This window comes from Tympanuchus pallidicinctus, unplaced genomic scaffold, assembly GCF_026119805.1.
Source record: "Tympanuchus pallidicinctus isolate F22 unplaced genomic scaffold, pur_lepc_1.0 scaffold3, whole genome shotgun sequence".
Classification (NCBI taxonomy): Eukaryota; Metazoa; Chordata; class Aves; order Galliformes; family Phasianidae; genus Tympanuchus; species Tympanuchus pallidicinctus.
The window spans coordinates 33,723,258-33,746,017 of record NW_026294747.1 but is presented as its reverse complement, the minus strand read 5'-3'; the positions used below and the strand labels follow the sequence as shown (position 1 = coordinate 33,746,017).

At 36.2% G+C, this 22,760-nt stretch overlaps 1 protein-coding gene across 4 annotated transcripts in view; it reads right to left on the bottom strand.

Moving 5' to 3' along the window:
- NUBPL (NUBP iron-sulfur cluster assembly factor, mitochondrial) overlaps nucleotides 1–22,760 on the bottom strand; it is a 90,765-nt gene that overhangs the window by 20,288 nt on the left and 47,717 nt on the right. For all 4 annotated transcript variants that reach the window (XM_052694703.1, XM_052694702.1, XM_052694701.1 and 1 more), the window contains one exon: nucleotides 11,034–11,127. In XM_052694703.1, coding sequence (XP_052550663.1) covers nucleotides 11,034–11,127 — 94 coding nt within the window. The remainder of the gene's footprint in view (nucleotides 1–11,033; nucleotides 11,128–22,760) is intronic.

The following is a 22,760-nucleotide window of genomic DNA, read 5'->3' as shown; positions in this document are numbered from 1 at the left end:
GTGACACGGCAAAGAATAACATGGAATCCTTTCAGCTACATCCAACACTTAAACTGGTCTTTTCAATGAAGGGCATTTTACATTTTATTGCCAACACTGAAATACAGAGTTAATTCCACAAAATGAATACACCCTAACTGAAATGTAGTGTACAAACTAGTAGCTCAGACTTAACAGCCCTGAATCTTTTAAATGATTTTTTTTTGTTGTTAAAAAATAATTGTAAAATGAAGATCTTTGAATACTTAGACAAAAAGCTTCTTATAGCTGTCTTCTCAGACAAAACCAGGAAACTAGAATTTTCTGTTGAATGTCTATACATGCACGTTAGCTATCCCACACAACAAGCTTTTGTCTACTTTTTTGTAGACAAAAATTTTCAGCACTCCCATGTAGCAGTTAACAGGCAGTCAGCAAAACTTAATTCCCCATTTTCTGGTCCAATATTTTTTAACAACTCAAATGAACGGCATGAAGTACAGAGGTTATGAACAATGAAAACATCCACTATAACCACAGGCAGTCTACGTGAAAGGTGTTTTTTATTGACAAATTCTCTTGCTAGAGAACCTCACATAAAGGGAGAAACTAATAAGATGAAATGATCCATTGGCAATTTACAGACTTTAGGCTGTCATGAATACCAATTCCCTTTATAAAAAAGAGCAGACTTCTGAGATACATAAGTTAAAACTAGGCTTGTAGACAGCCTGCACTTTTTTTTTTTTTCCATAGAATGAAAGTCTACACAATCAAGAATCTGCTTGTGCTGACACTATATAGATCTCTTCTATTTTCCTTTTCACTCTGAAAGGGATTATGGATATATATAAAAAGCACTTTTTTTTTTTTTTTTTAATAAAAAAAAAGTTGTTACTCCACTTTATGAGAATAAAGAAATCTGAAATCATTCTCTCATTGACACTGAGGACAGAACATCTTTGAAAAAGAGGCAACATCATAGTGCTTCCTCTGATAGCCACTGAGGTAACTGTAACAGCAGCAGTACAAAGCCTCACTAAGACTATCTGCCAGTGGCTTAAGCAAGCAGAGAACAGCATTCACTAATCAGACTGGTAATGTTGCTCAACAATCTGACACTTGCATAAGCAGTTTAAAGAAGGTTACTTTGAATTACTGTACTTTCATTAGGATTTGTCCTCTGGCTCTAATGCACTTTCCTGAGGCTCCAACTACTTAACAGAACCATCACTAAGTGATTTACTTCACAATAACATGGAAGATAAAGGACATCTCCCAATTTAAATTTCTTGAAATAAAATGTAAATTAAAGGTGGTCTCAAGGAAGTGCTACTCACCAATTCTAATCTAAATTCTAACAAAATAATTCTAACAAAAATATCTTCCACAGTAAGTTACTGATTTCATTTACTTCTTCTTATTAGAGGTAATCCTGACTCAGTTTTGAACATGCTAATTTGGGAAAGTGGAAGCACACTTCAGTTCTTCAGTAGCTTCTACCCTAGACTCCATTCATATATAATTTAGTAATGATTAAGTTCTTAAAATAAACTGTAAACATGATACAAGTTTAAAAAGTTTATATTGCAGCCACCAGAGATTTACTGACTTGTAGAATTTGATGAGCCTTTTGAACTATTTATGAAATACCTGTTTGGTGAGTGATTATTTCTTTGCAATCAACTGAAACTCAGTCAAAAAAAAAGAAAAAAGGACTGGAAGGGACTTCAAAGGCCTCCACTCCACTCCTAATATTGATATCTAAATCCATGCATAACCCACCCAAAACTCAAAGTGCAATTACTGATTAGGGAGAAGATCCACAAACTTCATGGTCAGAAAGCTGTGTTTCACATACAGACTAAAACAGCACAACCAGCTTGTACTGACTTACACCAACACACTTTAATCATACTTTCTCTCCTTGGTACAACTGCTAGCCGAACAAACTCAACCTGAAGTTCAAGAATTTAAGTACTTAGCAGCATTATTTCCTCCACCAGCAGCAGAATACAGCAGAGAGATTTTCCTTGGTGCTCCCCTTCACTGAATAAATTTGCATGTTTAATTTGGAAAGCATTCAAATGATGAGCAAGAAAGAACACAACTTCCCTTGCTGTTTCTGTTCTACATGTTTAATAGGAATATCAAACAGTCAAGAGTTATTTTGATCAACAAAGTAATGAAATATGACTGAATTCACACACACACTAGGTCTCTTGAAGCAATACGTGCAATGTTTACACAAGCTTGACTGAAGGAGGCAAATGAAGGCTGACAAATTGAACAGAGAGGTTGCAGAAACTATAATGTTATCACATTTCACATTAAAACATACCACAAATTCTGTGTTAACAGCTGCATGGAGAATAATTTCTATGCCTTAAGCATACTGAGGATATCTACCTTTAACACATTTACGTTTAACTGACATATCTACTTATTCATGCATTTCATTTATTTTTGTAACTTCATCATATTTCAGCTGGCAAAAAGCTGATGCACTTTGCATTAATAAAAACTATGCTAACTCTATTTTGAATCCTTAGCATGCATAATAGGGAGACGGAATGAACAGTGGGTCTAGAAGACTGATGTTTGCCTTTTTCCTTAAACCCCAGGTGCTTACTCCCAGTAAAAGAAACGTGTGCTCATACAACACTGGTACTCACCTCACTGGTGGACTGGTGCTTAGGAAATTAGGAATGCTGACAAAGCTTTAAAGTTATGGATATAGAAAACATTACCTCTATTCAGCATGTCATTAAGGTTTGCATTAGACACCTTGGATTACAAGGCACAAAGTGGTATCTCATCAACCCTTTGATATAGTCTATTTGAACCTAAGCAAACCCCATGAGCTTTCTTTCAAGGAAGTGGAAAAAAAGCCAGGCAAGTCTAAAAAACAGCTACGCTTACACGGTCTACCTCAGGATGAGAAGAACCACTCTCAAATAGATTCCTTGTGTTGTTCCCCTACCCCCCTCCAGTATTTACAAATGCAGAACTCATAACCAGGCTATGACTCCCCCCACCAACACTAGATTAATGTCTAGATGATATCACCCTAATTTTTTACTAGCTTAGTAAATAACATCAACTAGAAAACCTGTGGAGTGAGAAATAAGAGTCCAGGAAGACTGACAGAGTTCTGAGAGAAAAAAATACAGAAAGTTATACAGAGATACTCATCTCTCTAACAATCGCCTGTTGATACACAGGCACCAAACACTCTTGCAGACGCACATCCACATGGCTGCCACAGCCTGATCTGACTGCAACACTCATTTATTTTTTGTAGCTTTTGGTACATCTTCCACTGCATCAATTCTAAGCATCCAGGCAAGACTTACAAGTTATAAATAGCCTAATGAACCTGAATCATCTCTATTGCAGATCTTCACAGGCTCTCTTGCTTTCTGTTGAACTTCTTGTTATTTCATTGATAAAATATGCCTACAATTATAGCACACAGTTTACACTTGAAGATGCAGAACAAGCTATTGCAAGAACAAAGACTAGTTTTTGCTAAGATTTCAGCTGGTAATTCTTAAAGTTGTACTAACACTGAAAACATGCCCATCTCCTTGGGTGAACTGCATAAAGGAATTCCTTCAGCTTCTGCATGCAACATTCTCATTGCAACTAGTAACATGAAAAAACCATTAGCATTACTTTCCTTTAAGGGATCCTTGAGACTCATAACTCAGCTCAGGACTGTCCTGAAGGCTGGATCCTGGCTGCGTCCCACTTCCAGCTTACATCTGTCAACTACAATTTTTTTTTTACAACAGTAACAAACTATTTTATTGTACAACCTAAAGTTATATGAATACAATCATCAATCCATAAAGAGCCAATGTTGTGATTGAAGGTTTTCTTGCTGTTCTCTTTTAATCCATCCAAAATTTATGCCTTTTTGCTTTCCTGCAGTTATTTAAAATATCCGAATATAGCATGAAAGAAAGACTAAATCTCCAAGGTCACCTGAAAAAAATATAAAAATGCGATACTAAAAATATTTGCCATTCAAAAACAGATGAAGTAAAATTTACCATTATCAAAAATCAAGATGACTTCCACAAAGAATCTTCAAAAATTTACCATAGAAATGAACAATGCACTTCCTACATAAAAGAGGAAAGAAAGCTCAAAAATTGAGGAAAAACATTGTGCATCATTGTTAGATTAAAAGGAAAGAAGATCAGATGCCTTGCAACTATGATTTGCATCAAAGAAAGATTTTCAACAAGGGGCAAATAGACACTTGCACAAAGAGCAGTGACAGAATACAGATACACCTCCCATCAAAGTATCTGCTACACACAACTTGCATGGCTGCACTGGTTGGGGTTTTTTTTGATCATCTCTCTTCAGGAAAGAGAGGAAAATGGTGTCATACCTGCTCAGATTGCATTTTTTATTAATATAAGATGGCTCCTTTTTCCCCACAATTCTTTTTTCTGCTAATAACATCAATAACTTTTTTTTTTTTTTTTTTAAAGATCATTGGCATTGTTTTCTTTTTAAAATTATTTGAAAAAAATCTTTCCTCCCCCACCTTCCCCCGCCCCCTTTTTAATGCTTCTTTCTGAACAGACGCTCTGTTTATTAACTGGAACTTCCTGTTCTTGTACATTATTATATAGTAAGGCAGATCCAGTCCTGTCTGCATGGGGTTTACATGGCAATGTTTTGATGCTAAACAATTTGCAGGGGCGCCTCTGTGAGCAGAGTCCAGCAGTGCCCCATGTCAGATCAGAGTCAGCTCCAGCTGCTCCCAAGGGGACTTGCCACTGACAGAGCTGAGCAATGAGCAACACTGCGTGCGCCTCTGGCACAGCAGATTTGAGAAAGGGAGAAACTACCGTGGGTGAGAAAACGTGACAAAAACCACCCTGCAGCCACCAAGGTCAGCTCAGAAGGAGGGCAGGAGGCGCTCCAGACAGAGAGCAGAAGTTCCCTCCTGCACAGGAGAGGCCTATGGAAGAACAAGTTGTCCACCTGCAGCCCATGGGCACCATGCAGATTTCCACGTGCAGCCATAGAGGAGCCCACAGCATCACAGTAGATGGTGTGGAGGAAGTATAGCCCATGGAGAGCACCTGCAGGAGCAGTTCCAGGCTGGAGCTGCAGCCCATACAAAGGAGTCTGCAGCGGAGGGCTAAGGGAGCTGCTGCCCACATGGACCTGTGCTGCAGCAGTCCACTCCTGAAGGATGGGCCCCATAGTACAGAGCCATGCTGGAGCAGTACTTGAAAAACTGCAGCCTGTGGGAAACCTAAGCAGGATCAGTTCAGGGGTATGATCCCATAGAAGGGGCATTAAGCTGAAGCAGGGGCAGAAAGACCATGAAGAAACAGCAGAGATGAAGCATGATGGACTAATCACAGCCCCCTACCACTACTACCTACTACACAACCTACCTACTCCTCTTTTACTGTGTACCACTAGGAGAAGGAGGTGGGAGAGGATGGATTACAGAGGAAAGTGATTTTAGCATGCTTTTTGTTTTTCACTGTTCTAGTCTGTTAGCAATAGGCAATAATTCTATCTCCCTCCCACTGTTGAGTATGTTTTGCCCATGATAATAATTGGTGAGCAACCTCTGCATACTCTCCACCCTTGAGCCTTTTTCCATGGTATTTTCTCCCTCTGTTCCTTTAGGGAGGAGTAATGGGGGTTGGGGGGGTGATGCAGTGAGTTCAGTTGGCTGTCACTGTGAAACCACCTCAGATACACGCACTGCTGTAACAGTCTACAAGTTGTCTACAAGGCTGCACCTCTGGTCTGCGTGGTACTGCAATAAATATGAATATTTTGGTTCAGCAGTTTGGCACATAACAGTTAATAATATGCTTTCAGAATTAATGAAAACAATTGGCATTCACGTTGGTAATATACCTCTACCATTCCTTCCTCAATTTACACTTTTGAACAAAAAAAAAAATATTGCTATGACTTTTAAAGTTTAATTAGTAAAAATATGCTTTTCTTTTGTTTGTTTTTAAGTCAGTCAAAAATCCTGCTTAATCACAATTTTCTAATAATTCCTTTTTGTCATAAAATTCCTTTGGTAAACATTCAGTAAATATCCAAAGACAACATTCAGGAGTTGATTAAGATCTGGGTATTGGTGAAAAACTGCAGTCATTAGGAAAACAACACAATTTGCAGGATAAAGCAACAAAAAAATGGTGGGATCTGTGTGCTGTATAGGTTTAAAATGTAAAAGGTGATGGATGCCATTCCCTGTATGGCTAGCAATGACAATGCTTCTTTTTTATGGAACCTGAAACAAAACAAAATAATATTCACATTGCTTTTCACTTTGCTTATCTCAACTAATAATCTTCTCTAACTTTCAACAGCAGCCTTTTTAAAGCTTTTAATAATAAGCTTGTTATAATAACATATGCTTTGTGTGGAGAAAAAATGTTACTTTTGAAAGATTGCAAAATTAATGCACTGAAATAAAACAATGCCTTTTACCATTAGGTCTCCTGTATAAATTCACCAATGTATCAAGTAAAAGACTGTTCAGCAAGATGTGAAATTCTTGGTTTGCCTCAGCCCCCTTCCTACTGACCAGCTGTATATTTCTAATGGCTTTCACTGCCATGGCATCTTGAGGTCCATAGAAAAAAAAAAAAAAGGTCTTATGAGAAAGTTTAGCAAATGAAATGACAATTCCAATATTAACCCAGAGCCAGATGTCAATTGAGACAGTGTCATCTCTAAAGCTGTCAAGCTGCCACATTTGACTAACACTAACTTCACTTTAACATTAATAAAGAATGGTCAACAGGCAGACTAACACAGTTAACAGCTTCCACAATTCAGCTTCTGAAGGAGGAAGAAGTGCTTGTGTTAACAGGGCACAGGAATCCTTTTACAACAGGTACTTTCTCCTACCCGTGCATTAAGCAGCAACAAGTCACAAACAAAACCTTTCTGTCCAAGCTGATCTAGGATTTCTATGTGGAAAACAGACTGGCATATGAAGAAAGAAGCCAGAGTGAAACAAAAACATCTTCCATGTTTCTAAGTAATCATTTCTCATCTGCTAGTTTATTGAATGCAAGCATGAGAAAAGCTACAGGTGATTAATGAACAGTATGCTAAATAAGATAACTGCTTGTAAGGTGACTAAGAATAATAAAACAAACAAACAAAAAAAGAATCACAATAGTTACCTGGGTTGTCATATTTTAAAGAATAACTGCACACACACAAAGCTGCCATTTCAACTGAAATTGCATGAGGCTGATATTCTCTTTAACGATGATCAAAATTAAAATATATATTTTGTTGTACTATGTATGCCTCTAACCTTTCTGCAAAGAAAATATCAGGAGTTGTGACGCAGGATAAAAAGTTATTCTAACATTAAGACACAGTACCCTACCACACATTCCATAGGTTCATCTCTTATTGACCAGTGTTGCAATGCTACAGATTTACATGTCACATCTGAACAACCCTCCCCTCTGCCATTGCTCTTTGTCACACCCACAGAAAAACTTGGTCAAGTAACTGGCAAAAAAATTCATGCAGGTTCTGTAAATTTATTTAGAGAAAATATTTTTTTTTCCTACACTGTTCCTAGGAAGCCACAGACAAGTAATGAAAACATAATGCAAATACTGTATCTCACATATGCATGCATGCAAATCAAAGTACAACTTTCATGCAAACTAGATAATGCACTTCTGAATGTACTTAACTAGGATATATACACTGTCTCTGAGGAAAGAAAAATTATCCTGCTAATACCATGACTGTCCAAGTATTCTCAAAGGAATAACAAAGAACAAGAAAACTGAAGCAGAAACAGAACAGCACAACAACTACTTTCTGCAAAACTAAAAAATAAACAAAACAAAGAGAGCACATTGTTTGGAAACATGAATTGCAAATGAAGATGGAGCTCATTAAAAAAAAAAGAAAAAAAAAAGCAGAATCCTGCAAGCTGCTCTAAAGACATCAGCATTGAGATTTGTGACACTATCTTCTGAACCCTTGAAAGCAAAAATGCTGAAGGAAATAAAGATATGCTAAACAAGGCTATGGAGCCTTGAATCTGCAGCAACCAATTAACCAGAGTAAAAAAGAAAAAAAGTACAGTCAAATTTGTAATACAAGAAAAGAAGCACTTCCAAAAAGAATGAAAAATACCCACAACAGACAGCAGGGGAAATTCTATATAAATTGCTAAATTGTAATCCATGTTAGAACACATGGATTTATAAATCTTAATCACTGTCTGTGATGCCTGTCTTACTCAAAAACACAATAGACTTATTTGTACCCTAGTTGAGTGTAAAAGAGTTGACCTCAGCTAACACGCTGTACTACACCAACCAAACTGAAATGCAAATGTAAACTGATGGCATCGTTTCTAATTTGATGAAGTTCAGATTGAAGTAGTAACAAGATGAACTGAGCAACTGAGGTAGGGATGTGATTTTAGAACTTAACATGCAATCTTCAGCTAGGAGGTTGTAAAAAACAAACAAACAAATCAGTCTTTAAAATTTAAAAAACACCCTATAGTTCATAGTTTGAAGAGGCATGGGAAAGGAATTATTCTCCCTTATGGCATGTAAAGAGAATCTGTACTGCTTGTTCTTGGTTTTAAAGTAGTTTCCTTTATCTTAATTCAACATCTTGTCTATTTCAACTTAGCTCAAAATTGAAAAGGTATGAAAACCACATGCTTATGACAACTGTATTTAACTGAAAACTTACTCAAATATTGAATTAAAAAAAATGAATAAATATTTACTCTTAGTTCTTCAATTTGTTACACTCACACAAAAATAAGAACATTGCTATCAGCAAAAAAATCTTTTTTAAACATCTGTTACTTTCTGAGAAGCCCCATTAGGAAAAAAAAAAATTCATGTAAATTAAGGTTTCCATTTACTGATGCAGTGTATCAATTAGAAACGACTTGTGATCTTCCATAAACATACTTCAACGCAACTTAGAAAACTAGGAAATGCAGGACTAAAGCAAGTTCTAACACCACTCTTCCATAAGTATAGAATTCTGGGGAAAAACGGCATAAAATCTCAAGAAGATCAAGGATCTATTGATATCTTTGTGAGTGAAAAGCAATCAATAATATAACACCATATATTAAAACAACTCATAATGTACACCTCTTGGATTTCATAGTTTTACTGCCTTTACATACAAGATTTAAAGTGAAATTCTACCTCACCAAAAACTTCGTGCCACTGTTATACTACATCATTGCTAAAAACCTTCATAGTAAAAAGCCCTCCTGATCTGCTACCAGTACTCTGAAAGTATTGCCTACTTTATTATGCTGGCTGACGACGTTACAGGCAAATTTTGATTGGATGGCAGCAGAAGCTGAACATTACCACCAGCATTCCATTACATTTTGTTGCTGTACGAGAGATGGCAGTAGAGGGGCACTCTGACAAAATGGCATCTAACATGGAAGTGAAGAAAAGGTGTGGAACTGAATTACTTCATGAGGAAAAAACTACAGCCACTGACATTCTCATCAATGCTTCCTGAATGTTAATGGAGACCAAGCAGTGAATGTGAGCACAGTGAAGCAGTTGGTGGTGCATTTATGCACTGGTAACAGCTGGTCACCTCCTCTAGTGCAGACCTGTATGAGCGTGGCATGCAGGCTCTTATTCACAGCTGGCAAAAATGCATTTCTAAAGGTGGTGACTGTTGAAGAATAGTCTTTGGTAGCTGAGAATGTGCTCTATCAAGTAATGTCATTGTGACGATCTTTGTAGCTGTTGTAGTTTCCATGGAGATAAACAGGAGACATTAATTTTGTACTGACCTATGTGTGCAATGTGCACTAAGTTCCAATACCAAGAGTTGGTCTTAATGATGTTTGTGGGTCCCTTCCAACTCACGATATCTACGATTCTTTGAGAAAATGGGCTCGACTCATGATTTTCTTCTCATCATACATTTGAGGTCGCAAATAAGCAAAAACAACAGAAGACTCACACTTCTTAATTGAAAAAATCATTAAATCCTTTGTCACAATTCTGTTGATTTGTAACCTTTCACCACTCAACACAACCACAGAGAGCAGAGTAAATCCCCTGAGATAATTAACAATTTGGGGGCAACAGCATCGCAGCTAGATTAACATTTGAGTTTCATATGTCAAAACATTTAGGTTTTTCTAAACTTGACGTCATGGAAGCTTGTGAGATATCACATAGCTTTAGCACTAGATGTAACGTTTTCAGATATTCAAGCTTGTAGATATATGAGTAACTATCATTACCACACAAGACTGCACCTTACAAGATAAACATACTATTTGCCTGATTTTAAAATGACTCCCTTCATCCCACTAAGTTCTTAATATTCATTAGACAGGTTACTACCAATTGCTTTTGTTGAAGTATGTCAGACAGGTAAGACCATTACACTCTATTAGATCTCATGAGATGCTAAGCAGATCCTTTCATAAGCAGTATTTCTAACTCCTGCTTACACCAATGGGATTAGAAGGCAATCTATATATCTCAAGACTGATTTGTCAAAGCTTGTACCACCTACAAAAATTCAAATTCATAACACTAGAGGAAAATTAATGCATCAGTGCATTACAGTGCTGCACAGTTTAACTGAATACATGCTGTGCATTAACAGCATTGCCAGCTTCTAATTAAAAAGCAATCATGAAGAAAAACAATATTATTGTATTAATATGTAGCAGCTAGAGACAAAGGAACTACTTTTCTGCATTAGCCTTAACAGTCTTCTACACACCTGCCTTTCTTTCCAGAATACTGAAATAGTTGACTTCTCAATCTTTATGAAACCTAGCCCAAAAGAATGCAACACAATCTCAATATAGACATGCTAAAAATCCCTGGCAGTACTTTTTCCCATCACTAAACTACTGACACAATAGTTACTTAGTGTGCTATAAAAACAATTAACAGAATTTTTACCATCATTATTAAAAATGACTTCTCTAACACTACCAGACTTAATTTCAAATCTCAGAAACAGTCTTATGATGCACATACCTGCAATTGGAATATTCTGCGAGATTGACAGCTGTACATCTCCAGTCCCAGGTGGCATATCAATTACCAAATAGTCCAGTTGACCCCAGTCAACCTAGAAGAAAACGATAAAATATACGTTGGAGTTTTGAAGGGTTTTTATTTAAGGCACTCTGAAGGACACAAGGACTGAAATAAAACATGCTATGTAGAACAGGTAAACCCAAGGACACCACAAAGAATGATACAGAGACAGTGTCATTTGTTGTGAAACAAATACTGCTTAGGAACTATTTCCATCAATTTTTGACTAATTTTGCTTACTACTTATCAATTCTTTGAAATTATGTACAATCCTTTTTTGGTTGTTTCTGCGAAGTTATTCATGCATGGAGAACTGGTGCATGGTACTGAACGTGCTGCTATTTACAAGAAAAATAGCTGTTTATTAAAAAAAATGATTTGTTCAATCGAAGTCACCAGGTATAACACACAGATCTACAATGTACATAAGACATCACAGAATAAATCAAGACTAATGGGGCATCAAATGAAAGTGATGAAAGGTCCTAGGCTCAAATTCTGGAATTGCTGTGATTATTTATGTTCTTGACCAGTACAGACTTCCTGATGAGCTAAATAACTCTCCTTGAAATACTGGGTACTTTAAAGCTCATTCTCTGTAAGCTCCAATGCAGGGGAGCTGTTGAACAATGAAGCCCCTCCTAACCCAGGAAAGGAAATAGTACTACTCCATTTTATGTAAAGCCAAGCTATGCTTTGCCTAAACATTTCCCAGTGGCTAACTAAACCTCAAGAGACCACCCACGATTTGACTCTGACACAGTGTAGGTTAATACTCTTCCTAGCCAGCAATAGTGATATGAGGTCTTTTGTCTCTGCAGTACGGAAGCTTTAGAAATCATAGCCACATTAAAAACAATGAAGATGCATAAATGTCTCCCCTCACTCTTCTTGTCCACACAGACAATGTGATTAGATGCTGTATATGATTCAAACTACAGATGCAGTCTACGACCTCCACTAAATAAGAAAATGCCAAACAAAAATAGAATTTCATCTTTTTTATTTTGCACATTTCCTTAGCGTCAACTGAACTGCAAAAGCAATTGCCATTTTTGCCTGTTGCCAGTTATTGTTCTGGAGTGTCAGACTTTTTCAAGGGAATGTTCACTGAGTCTTTGTACAGATGAAGATGCTGGAGAAGCACAAATGACGCTAAATCCAGCCCACGAATACAATGTAGCAGTCCAGCAAGAAACAGAATGGTTCGTGGCTGACTGATAAAGACAGAAGATTTCAAAGCACTTCCTGGAAAAGGTGGGCGGGTAAGGTGAGTTACCAAATCTTACTTTCGGCATCTAAATTAGGACTCTGAATTGATATCAGGCCCTCCTCCCTTTCCTCGTTTCCTTTACAAACACTGCAGGAACATTAAATAGTGCCGAAGACCATTTCTAGCTAAACAGCTACTTTTTAAACCACAGCTAACACTGCATATTCTGATCTATATTATAATACTATAAATATTTTGTCAGTGAAAGTGACCTGTGCTGAGCAGATTTCTTAAATAATTAACATTCATAATCATATCAAGATTATAATTCCAAGGAAAATCTCACTTATGTGCAGAAGTGTACACCCTAAACATAAGCATGAGATACAGAAGCCAGGTTATTTTAAATATGTATCATTTTTACTTGTTTTTATCTTGTTTTTTAATTAGCAATATTAATTACGTAGCAGTGCTTGAAGATGTCTCCTTTTCCAGATAAAATTAACTCTGCTCACATGAAGGCATGAAATTTAAATTTCTATGTTTCTTAATCAAAAATTAACTATTACAAAGGTGACAAATTGAAAGGTTATTGATACAGATGCTATAAAACAGCAGTAGCTTACAGCAAGAGAAAAGTCAAAGTCCTTTAAGATCTTCAGCTAAACACATCTGCCATAAAAAGGTGCATACTTAAATATACAGGAATAGAGCCTTCACAATAATCACAGCTATTTTGAACAATAAAGTAGTGAGTGTTTAGTTCATACAAAGGATTACATCAAAATGACTTTTTTCCCCTTGTGTCTTTATAATGCATGATCTTGGCATCCTTTGTTAAGCCCAAATTTACCAGTCCACTCATCATGTTCTCCTTCCTTAAATCCTTCTGTGGAAACTTCAAATAAACTCATTTTTTGCCTTCTGCCTTGCAGCAAGATGCAGTCCTGAAATACATGCAACTGTCCATCCCAACTATTATTCCGACTCTCTTACCTAGTCTGCCAAAACCAGCTAGATAAGGTTGTAGAAAAGCTTAGATACTGAGCAGTTTCTAGTTCTTTACTACATAAGCTCAGCTTCAAGCATCACCTCAAAGAATATTGCAAAATAGTAAAAACAAACAAACAAACAAACCAACAACAACAAAACAAAAAAGACAACCTTTACCACCTTTACCAGGGATGAGTGAATAAGCTGTTTTCAAAATTCACTTTGTAGAGTGGGAGAAAGAGTACAGAAATTTGAATGTATCAGTTATCTGCCTCAACCTTACTTAGTAAGTGACCCTGTAACAAGAATTTCCTGGATTGTATTATAAGTAATGATTTTTGTTCAAGTTATAAACCTCTGTGAACAGATGTTAACAATGGAATTTTAAGCACATGGTGAAACTCATGGTAAATCTCATTGCTAGGCAACAGAAAAAATACTCTTAACACACAGGGCAATTACATTATAATGCTTTAGTAGTTTATGACACTGAAATCACCTTATTTCTTTATTTTCTTCAAATTAATGGATTGAAAAAATTATAGCAGAACAATTTGATGAAGATAATTCCTATAAATCTGACAAGAAAAAAAAAAGGAGAAAGTACACCAATATAGCAGCAGTGTAAAGGACATTTTGCTGCTTTACACAGTAGCAGCAAGACAGGCTCCTGTCATGCTAGATCAAAACCAAAACAAGAAATATATCTAGAAATGCATATGTTGAATATGTACCAGAATCATCCTCCAAACAACTTAGAATTGCATCAGTACAACTGCTGGAAGTTGAATGCCAAACTGGACTGGAAAACTGCTCCTTATTCAAAAATTTTCTTAAAAAAAATTGTTAAAAAGATCTAAGCTAGTGTTTTTGCCTGGCAGTGAACAATATCCTGTAGTCAGTATGGATCTATTCAGACGCAGGCTGGAGAATTCTGCACCTCACCACATTTCACTCTGCAGACTTTGGCTTACTGCAGAATAGGAAAGTGATGAACATTGGAGTTCGGTTTCTTCTCCAACACTCCCACAGGAGTAATGCAATACGACAGGCTTTTATTAAACACGTTACTGAATATAATTTGGAAGGTGTAACTATTCATTATAGAAATGCACACACTATTAAAGGAGGAAAAAAAATACAAGTCTTTTACCTAATACTCATAAAACAGACAAAAAGAGACATTTAATTAACTTAAAATTGCAACATATAATCATAGGAGTGGCATTCTGAAGTCTCTTACTGACATTATTTCAACATTATTAAAATGGTATGTATAATCAAGCTGTGATGTAAAACACAAATTCAAATGCAAATCCTGTTTATATGCAAGAATTTATCAACCCAGGATCACCAGTCCTCATGTTCTATGGTTCTAAGTGTGCCTGCATGCAAACGTCCTTGCATACAAGTAAGTGAGCTCAGCTTAACAGCACTTTACACTAAAGGAGTTTCTTTTGCAAGCATTAAGCAGACAGCAGTTACAAAAGCCTGCCTTGTAGCATCTGTAACCTGTCAGCACCTCCACCGATGTCTAAGAGTGCTAAAACCTTCAATGTTCTAATATATACAGAGCAAAACATTTCAAACCATAGAAAAATAATTTTGCTTTCCTTAAGTACATCATTCATCTTTTTTAAAAAAAGCTTTAACTTGACATTTATTGTTAAGCAACATAATTAAGTGCCATGTGCTTCTGTGTTTTTTTCCCTTGCTCAGAAACACCATGAATGCTTCCATGTAAATTACTTGAATCAATCACTGTTTATGTGACAATTCATAATCAAAGCACCAGATACGCATTTTGAGCAAGGGTTCCAAATAGCAAGACAAACCTCAGAGTATAGAAAAAAATATGGCATTCTGTTGAGGAATTAAGCCCGAGAATCCTGTGTGCATTAGGTAAAAGTGACAGAATATTAGCATAGAAGAAGGATTGCTGCTTGCGGTTTTGAAGTAATCCTGGTGTTTGGTAAATAACAGAAGATATTATTTATTTGTTCTTACTAAGAGGAATACATGCAGAGTTTCAATCAAGCAGCACTGCAGGTGCAGACTTGGCAGCAGTCAGCCAAGCTCTGAACACCAGTATCAGCAAAGTTAAAAGCTACATTGCAGACAGCCTAAGGTCTATTCCTGCCTACCTCCCCACCTCCTAACCACTGTGTTGGGTATATATACGTGATTTAGCGCAGGCAAACAGCTGAACAGAACAAGACTCAGAAAATTTGTTGTAAACTCAGAATGAATATGTACAGAAGTTTTCATATATCTGTTAATACATGAAACAAACATTAAAAATTAATTCCCTGAAAATTTACTTAAGTAGTCTGTCAAAGACATACAGACAGTGGGGATTAAAATGCAGCTTCATGTTACATGAAAACAGATTATTCATAGTATGATAAAACTTACAATACTGTAATTAAAAAGTACCTATACTCATGAATATTTGATAAACTAAAGAACAGGGGATGCTCAGTCCTACAGAAACACTCTCTCCACTACTGAAATAATTACTTGCACCATAGCAGCTTCTTACACTATAGCAGGAGATTCCACAGTGCTTAATGCAACTTGACACTTTCTGAATGAAGAACACTGCTACTCTGACTTGCCCTATGAAGCTTAACCAATCTTGAAGACTTGCAATTTAACACTACAAAAAACCAATGCACTGCAGTAATTCAAATTCCCTCTAAGGTATTTTTAAGCAGTCACTTTTCTTTTTCTTTTGCCAAAGTTTGGAGAGAAATTGGGGTGAAGTCCAAGAACAGTTTTCTCCAATGATTTCTGTAAGGAGTAGGAAATTCTCCTATTCTTCTCGAATATAAACTTGAAGTGCCTAGAAATCAGAGCTGTGTTCAAGTCAACCACTGAAATGGGAACTGGCCTCCTACTGAAGGCAGATGAAGAATATGATGCAGTAAGCCTGAAGTTTCTGTCACCCTCACCAATACAACCTACAGGTTAACCCACCTAAATTATCACATCCCAGAAGACACAATAACAACGAGTTTGAGGATAGGGACACCAGGCTCCTACCCAACCACAGGAAGACCAACCAAGGCTGCAGTCTCAGAGGCACTGAGATGTAGTGCAGTTTGACATGTCCTCAAGAATCTGTGGCTGGTCACTGGAGATAACTGAAAAGGAGTAGCTGCGTGCATATCCACAACAATTACTGCAGATAGCACCAGCAATATTGTTTATAAAAATTTCCCACTACATTTGAGTTACTACTATGAAAGAGCCTTTGTGAGATGAAACTCTTATTTCACAGTGATTCAAAACATTTGCTCTCTAAAAGAAGACAGTTTGAGAAATAAACTGTGTTATGCAGTCAGTCTTGAGATTGATCATTCTGCTGCTGCTCTCTATCCTTGACCCACAAACAGCCTGTACTATATAACACAGAACACTTTTCTTCAGAAATATACCTTCTTCCTATTCAGTGATATAAAATTGTCTGCAGCTCAGCTTCTCAATAATGATGTTCAGAAAATAATTGTGGAGACAATTTTCCCTTCTTATGCCTTTCAGCAATAAAGTTAAGCAAAAAAAAATAAAATTAACATAAACCTAAACAAATTGGAAGAAAGTGAGTTAGTATCACATCATCCAATTACACTAATAACCAGGTTGGTGCAATTGCTTTACAGATATCACCTAAACAATTAAGCCTCTTAGAGCTCTGCCTAAGCACAGAGGGACATCAGCATTATTTAACTATCAGTCCCAAAGTTAACAAACCACTTCTGAGGCAGTGTTATTAGGAATCCATTTCAGCTCATAAGATTTACATATGCTGTCTGCATAATAGATACCAAACCGGAAAAATTTATTAAACCAACCATCCACATATAATTTAGCCAGTATTTCTCTAACGATGTTAAAAGCTGACGTATAATTCAAGATTGAAAGCCTAAGCTATACAACAGAAAGCTGTTTGCCTAACAACCTTTAGAAGTCATTTCACTTCTTCAAACTTCAGTTTATACTCTGATTTTAAAATAACTCTTCATTTATTAATAGGTTAATACAGGCACAATTCCGCGACTCACTGAGAAGCTGATTTTACATTAGTACCTAAACTGAAAAATATTAAATTTAAAAAGTGAAAAAATCCTGTTAAGCATATAATGCTTTTTTGTACAGAAATCAGGATTTCAGGACACAAGTCTTAATGACCTTCAAGAAAAAACATAACAGAAGAAAAATAACATCATATATGTTGTTCAGATCACTTAAGATGCTGCTGAAGAAAGCTCTCCAATATTACCATAAAGAGAGCAATATAAGAATTGGAAAAGAATCAATTAGATGTAGATCACTGAACTGAGGCCAGAGATAGTAAATCTCAATATAGAGCTCGATTTTCTGTCTGGTGAGATGTTATCTAACCTCAGAATAAGCAGCCTTGAGTTGAAACATTAATTTTCAGCAATAAAATGTTACATGCGTATGTTTTAGAATAACCTGCTTTCCCACAAACATTGACAAAACTCTACTGTCCAAACTTTTATGTACTTAAAATTCACAAGCATATGCTCCCTAGTCACTGAATTCTGAATAGTCTACCCTTGCTAATGAAAACAGCATTGGACTCTACTCAGCTTACTCTGGAGTACAATAATCAACGCATCCATCAAGAAACAAGAAATAACAGCAAGGCCACATAATAAGTATACGGAACCTTTCACTTCCACAGGAAGACTCGAGGGGATGAGAGAGTGAAGAGAGTATAAGCGAGAACACAGGCAAGAGCAAGCAAAATCCCTGACTCACTGGGATTCTTAACCATAGACTGTGGGCTGATACAAGTTTTCTGTTTAATGAACTTCCTTTAGGTTAGAAATGAGCAAAGCTAACTACATACAGATTGTATTTACAAAGAGTAGAATACAAAACGTGTATTAAAAGAGCAGACAAGATATAACAAGCATAAATAATTCTAAAAATTGTGTATACAATTGCAAAATGTAAATAACTTCAATTTAAAGATGCACTTACTGTTAGGGTAGTCAAAGCATTTACCACGGATTAGACGAAAAATCTATGAAAGTTTCATACATAAGATTGCCAAAATAACTGCCATGCTTGCAGATCCATGCTTTTACATCCACCCATGCCCTCAATTCTAGTTCTGCAACAATAAATCAGAATTTAGATTACAAATAATCAGATTACTTATTTTTATTAATTTATATTAATTATTTGTAATCTGTTATTCGTAATCTAAAGCTAATTAAAATAATTTGCTGAAAATGCTGATACCATGAGTCATTAAGCGATTACTGGCAGGTTCTGTATTTTCATCTCCATTCTAGAGTTTTATTCAACTCCAATTCTTCTTAATATACAGAAAAAAAAAATACTTAAAATGAGCACTGATTTAACTACATGGAAAAAGAGACATATTCCAAAGGCATAATTCTGCTTTAAACTATTTTTCTTTTAAAAGACATTGCTGATTGAGGGAAAAAAAAAAAAAAAAAAAAAAGCCAGAAAAATGGTAAGGTTTTTCAGGTTGGGAAAAAACAAACAAACAAACATTAATCTTTGGTATCTTTAGTACAATTATTTTATATTTGTGTCAGTCATTTAGTAAGTGAGAAATAATCACTTTCTGCAAAGAATATAGGTACAAAACCTGCACACAGACTTGGATACCCACATTTATTTTCTGGGAGCAAAGGAGATACAGAACGATGTCATAGGTGAAGAATCAGTCTCTCAAAATTTCAATGGTCAGAATGGAAGCCAACTCAATTGAAAAAAAAAAAACAAAAACAAAAAACTTATTAACTCAAAAAAAATTTGTTAAATTCATACATTATTTATAAAGTAAATTTGAGTGATGCTAAGCAATCTATTAATGGTGTGAGAGCAGGACAGTACTCTTGTGAACAAAATATGAAAAATGTCAAAAATGGAAAAAAGTAAAAAAAAAAAACAAAAAACCCACAAAACAATCAGTATTAGTGAGAGCTCCACCTACACATTCAGAAGAAACCCAAAGCTCTCTTGAAGATCTTGACTGCTTAACAAGTGAATGCAGCTACAGCTGAAGAAGGTACAGAAGTGGGCAGACCAATTCCTTCCTCACTTACACAAATCTCCTTAACTTCTTACATTTTTGTGTTTGTGTTATTAGTGTTAGGTGTCAGAAAGCTATTTACTTGACTCGGCACAGCAAAGTCCAAAGTGACAAACTAGCTTGAGAGTAATCAAACTACAATTTGCCAATTGCCACTTCAAACATATTGGTGTCCTTTGGCAAAGCATTACTTACTAGTAGAAAATATTTTTATCCTAAGAGTACAAACTGAGCTGTAATTTCAACTCAAGCACTCATAAGGATCATTTAGAAACGGTATGTTGAATTTTGATTTTGTTTCCTTGTTCACAGTTAGGAAAAATCTCTGTACTGCAGTATTTCTCTACCTTTTTCATCATAGCCAATATTTACCAGTGTCCCTCAGTCAAATGTCCTACATCCATAATTACTTCAGTTTACTTTTGAAGTACAGTTTTAATAACACAAGGACAACATATCTGACTTAATAATTAGGAAGGCAGCGCCCTAAACCAACACATAACACCTCATAAGCAATTCTTCTGATTCACAGCAACTCAAACTGTGAATTATGAGAGTTGGGTGCCTGTAACCCAGAGTAACTTGGATGTTTGAGTCAAAACTACACACATTTTCATCATAAAATAGACAGATAGTGAAAAGTCTTTTGCAAATACCAAAATCTCTGTTGTGCACCAGGTGTCAACCAGACACCCTTTTGGGATCCAATAATTATATACAGCCTTGTGAGAGAGGAGCCCTACAGTCATACAAGACCCATCAGGCAAACATGTTCAAAATGAAACTGTCGCTGTTAACACTGTCACTGTTAACACTGAATCCAACACAAAGAATACTCACAGCCATTTAAAAACAAACTAAAGCCAGAATACTGGTTCTGCTGCTGTAATTGTGGGTTATTATATAATAATTAGATATATTAGACAATTCATACAAAAGATGGAAGGTATTAAATTTATTTTCTCAAGCAGGTGCCATTTATCTCAGACACCAGACAAGGAAAATAAGAGTCACAGGAGCAACCATGACCCTATACATAAATTCAGTTGTCTAATCTGGGCTACACATAAGTGCTAAAATCCAGGACACACAGAAAGCGAGATACCTCATAGGCTTTTCCTAAGACAATATTGCTAATTTCCATCCCACCTTTGACCTTAACACCACTAATTTCCATTTATTCCACATCAAGCTTCAAACTTCAGAACTCTATGATACCATACGTGTTTTGCTAATGCAACAGCAAAGAGTCTGAAGGTATCTCCAGGATGGGAAAATAATCTGTCAGCAACACTGGGAATGACAAAGGAGGCATTCATACCATCCCAGATGGATCCAGTTCAGGCTTTTCTTTAACTTTCAAACTCCATTCCTGAAGGCCAGGCACCCACCTTTCAGGCACTGCCACACAGTGTGCAAGTACAGCAATGAAGATAACCACACACTTTTTTGCATTTAACTTACAAGATCTACCAAGACTCCCTTATCACTTCAGAAGAACAGAAAGAGTGGAAAAGCAGCATATAAGGCGCCTGTAACACTTGATATTTTGTGAAGTCTCATGCAAGTAATAAAAGCTTCATTTAGGAAGGAAAATAAATAGTGCCTTGTCTTTTCTCAGTTTCTCTGCCACCAATATTTCTGTTTGGCACTTCTGAACATAATTAAATGGCCACCTCTTTCCTTAAAGGACAAAGCACAATGACATTTTTTTTAGGCACAAAGTTCTGAACTTTGCTGAAGAGAAATAATGCAATCCTTTAAACCTCAAAATAGTTTTCTTTAAAGCTCCAGGAATAAAATATAAATATATGTAAATCAGTATCTGTTCTAGCCCTAAAGCAGCCATTTTGGAAAACTAGGAGTTCCCCTCCATTTCTTCCTGCCTAGTCAAATCCAGAAGAACAGCTGCATGTTTTGCATTTGTTTTATTTTATACAAAGGAGGACAGACATGCATACCTGTGCAATTTGTGCTGGAGACGAGACTACTGGAAGCAGAGCAAGGAAAACATTCTCACAGCCTGTTCCCACAGCAGTAGCTGCACAGTCATAACCATGACAGCTGAGGAACCAGGCCAAGAAATGTTTGCTGTAAATACATTTTCACTTAGTTGTTAAGCTTTTTTTTTTTTTTTTTTCTTTTTTACTTTTTTTTTTTAATCCTTAAAAGCAGTTAAAATACACTTACTGCAAATGCTTCCAGTTCTGCACTAAGTTGCTGGCTAATGTTTTTGTTTTCTTCTGGCTTTCCTTTCATTTCTTTTTACAATTGCTGATTTCTTTTAGTGACTGTAATCCTTTCTCATATCAGCTGCTAACACAAGCCAAGTAAACCAACAGGCATCTATATAAATCTTATTTACTTCATTAGGGGACGAAAGGCAACAAAACAGGTTTTGTAGCTTCAGTCGAAAACAAAAGAATCAAGTCTACATTCATTCAATCATACCTTTCCTAAAATATTCAGGAATGCATCACAAAGGTGTGACAAAAGGAACGCTGCAACTTCACAAGGCAATTGGGGGGCCTGGGATAGGCAGGAGGAGTTTTCAATCTCCTAGATATTTCCTGAATTTAATGCTTAGCTTCTCATCTCCAGAAAGTACAATCATTTCCCTTGCAATATGTACATACTGGCTCGAACTGGTTTAGGCAGTTCTCTGTGAACAGACAAGGACTTGCAAAGTGATCATTAGTATTTTTGCAAATTAGCATTGACTACACAAATAATTCCTGTAACAGGCTTTTCTAAACATCAACACTACAAACTAAAGCTATGAACTAAAGCTTAGTTTCAAACCCACTGGCTTGAGAAGAAATTTGCTTATTTTTCCTTTAGGCTGCGCAAAAAAAATGTAACAAAAATCAGGATAGACATTTTGTTAATAAACAAACTCTTTATAAGGTGTAAGAGAATCATCTTATCTTGCCCTTGAAAAAGATTCCTTAAATTTAATGATGTAATAAGGCATGTCTCTTAACTTTCCTTCCTTTTAAATGAAAGTTCATGGAAGATTTAAATCTTTCTTTAAAGAAAAACTTCACAAGCATTGAGTTGCTTTCTGTGATCTGCTGGTTGGGCACACAAGCCCATGAAACACAATCTTAGGAGCTTATCACAGCATACCTTGCTGCAAAATGTGGCCAGCATTATTACTGAGTTTTGCCCCCTTTCTCAATAGTAAATATTGACCTAAGTAAAACAAATAAAAAGTATCAAGGATACTCTGTACAACGATTAAGTGTCTGGATCTTTTAATTTTTGTACTTTGGATCATAAAAAAAAATAAACAGAAAAGCATCCTGACTCCCTCAACTGTTTTCACGTTCTAAAGAACCATGATATCTCAGCTTTC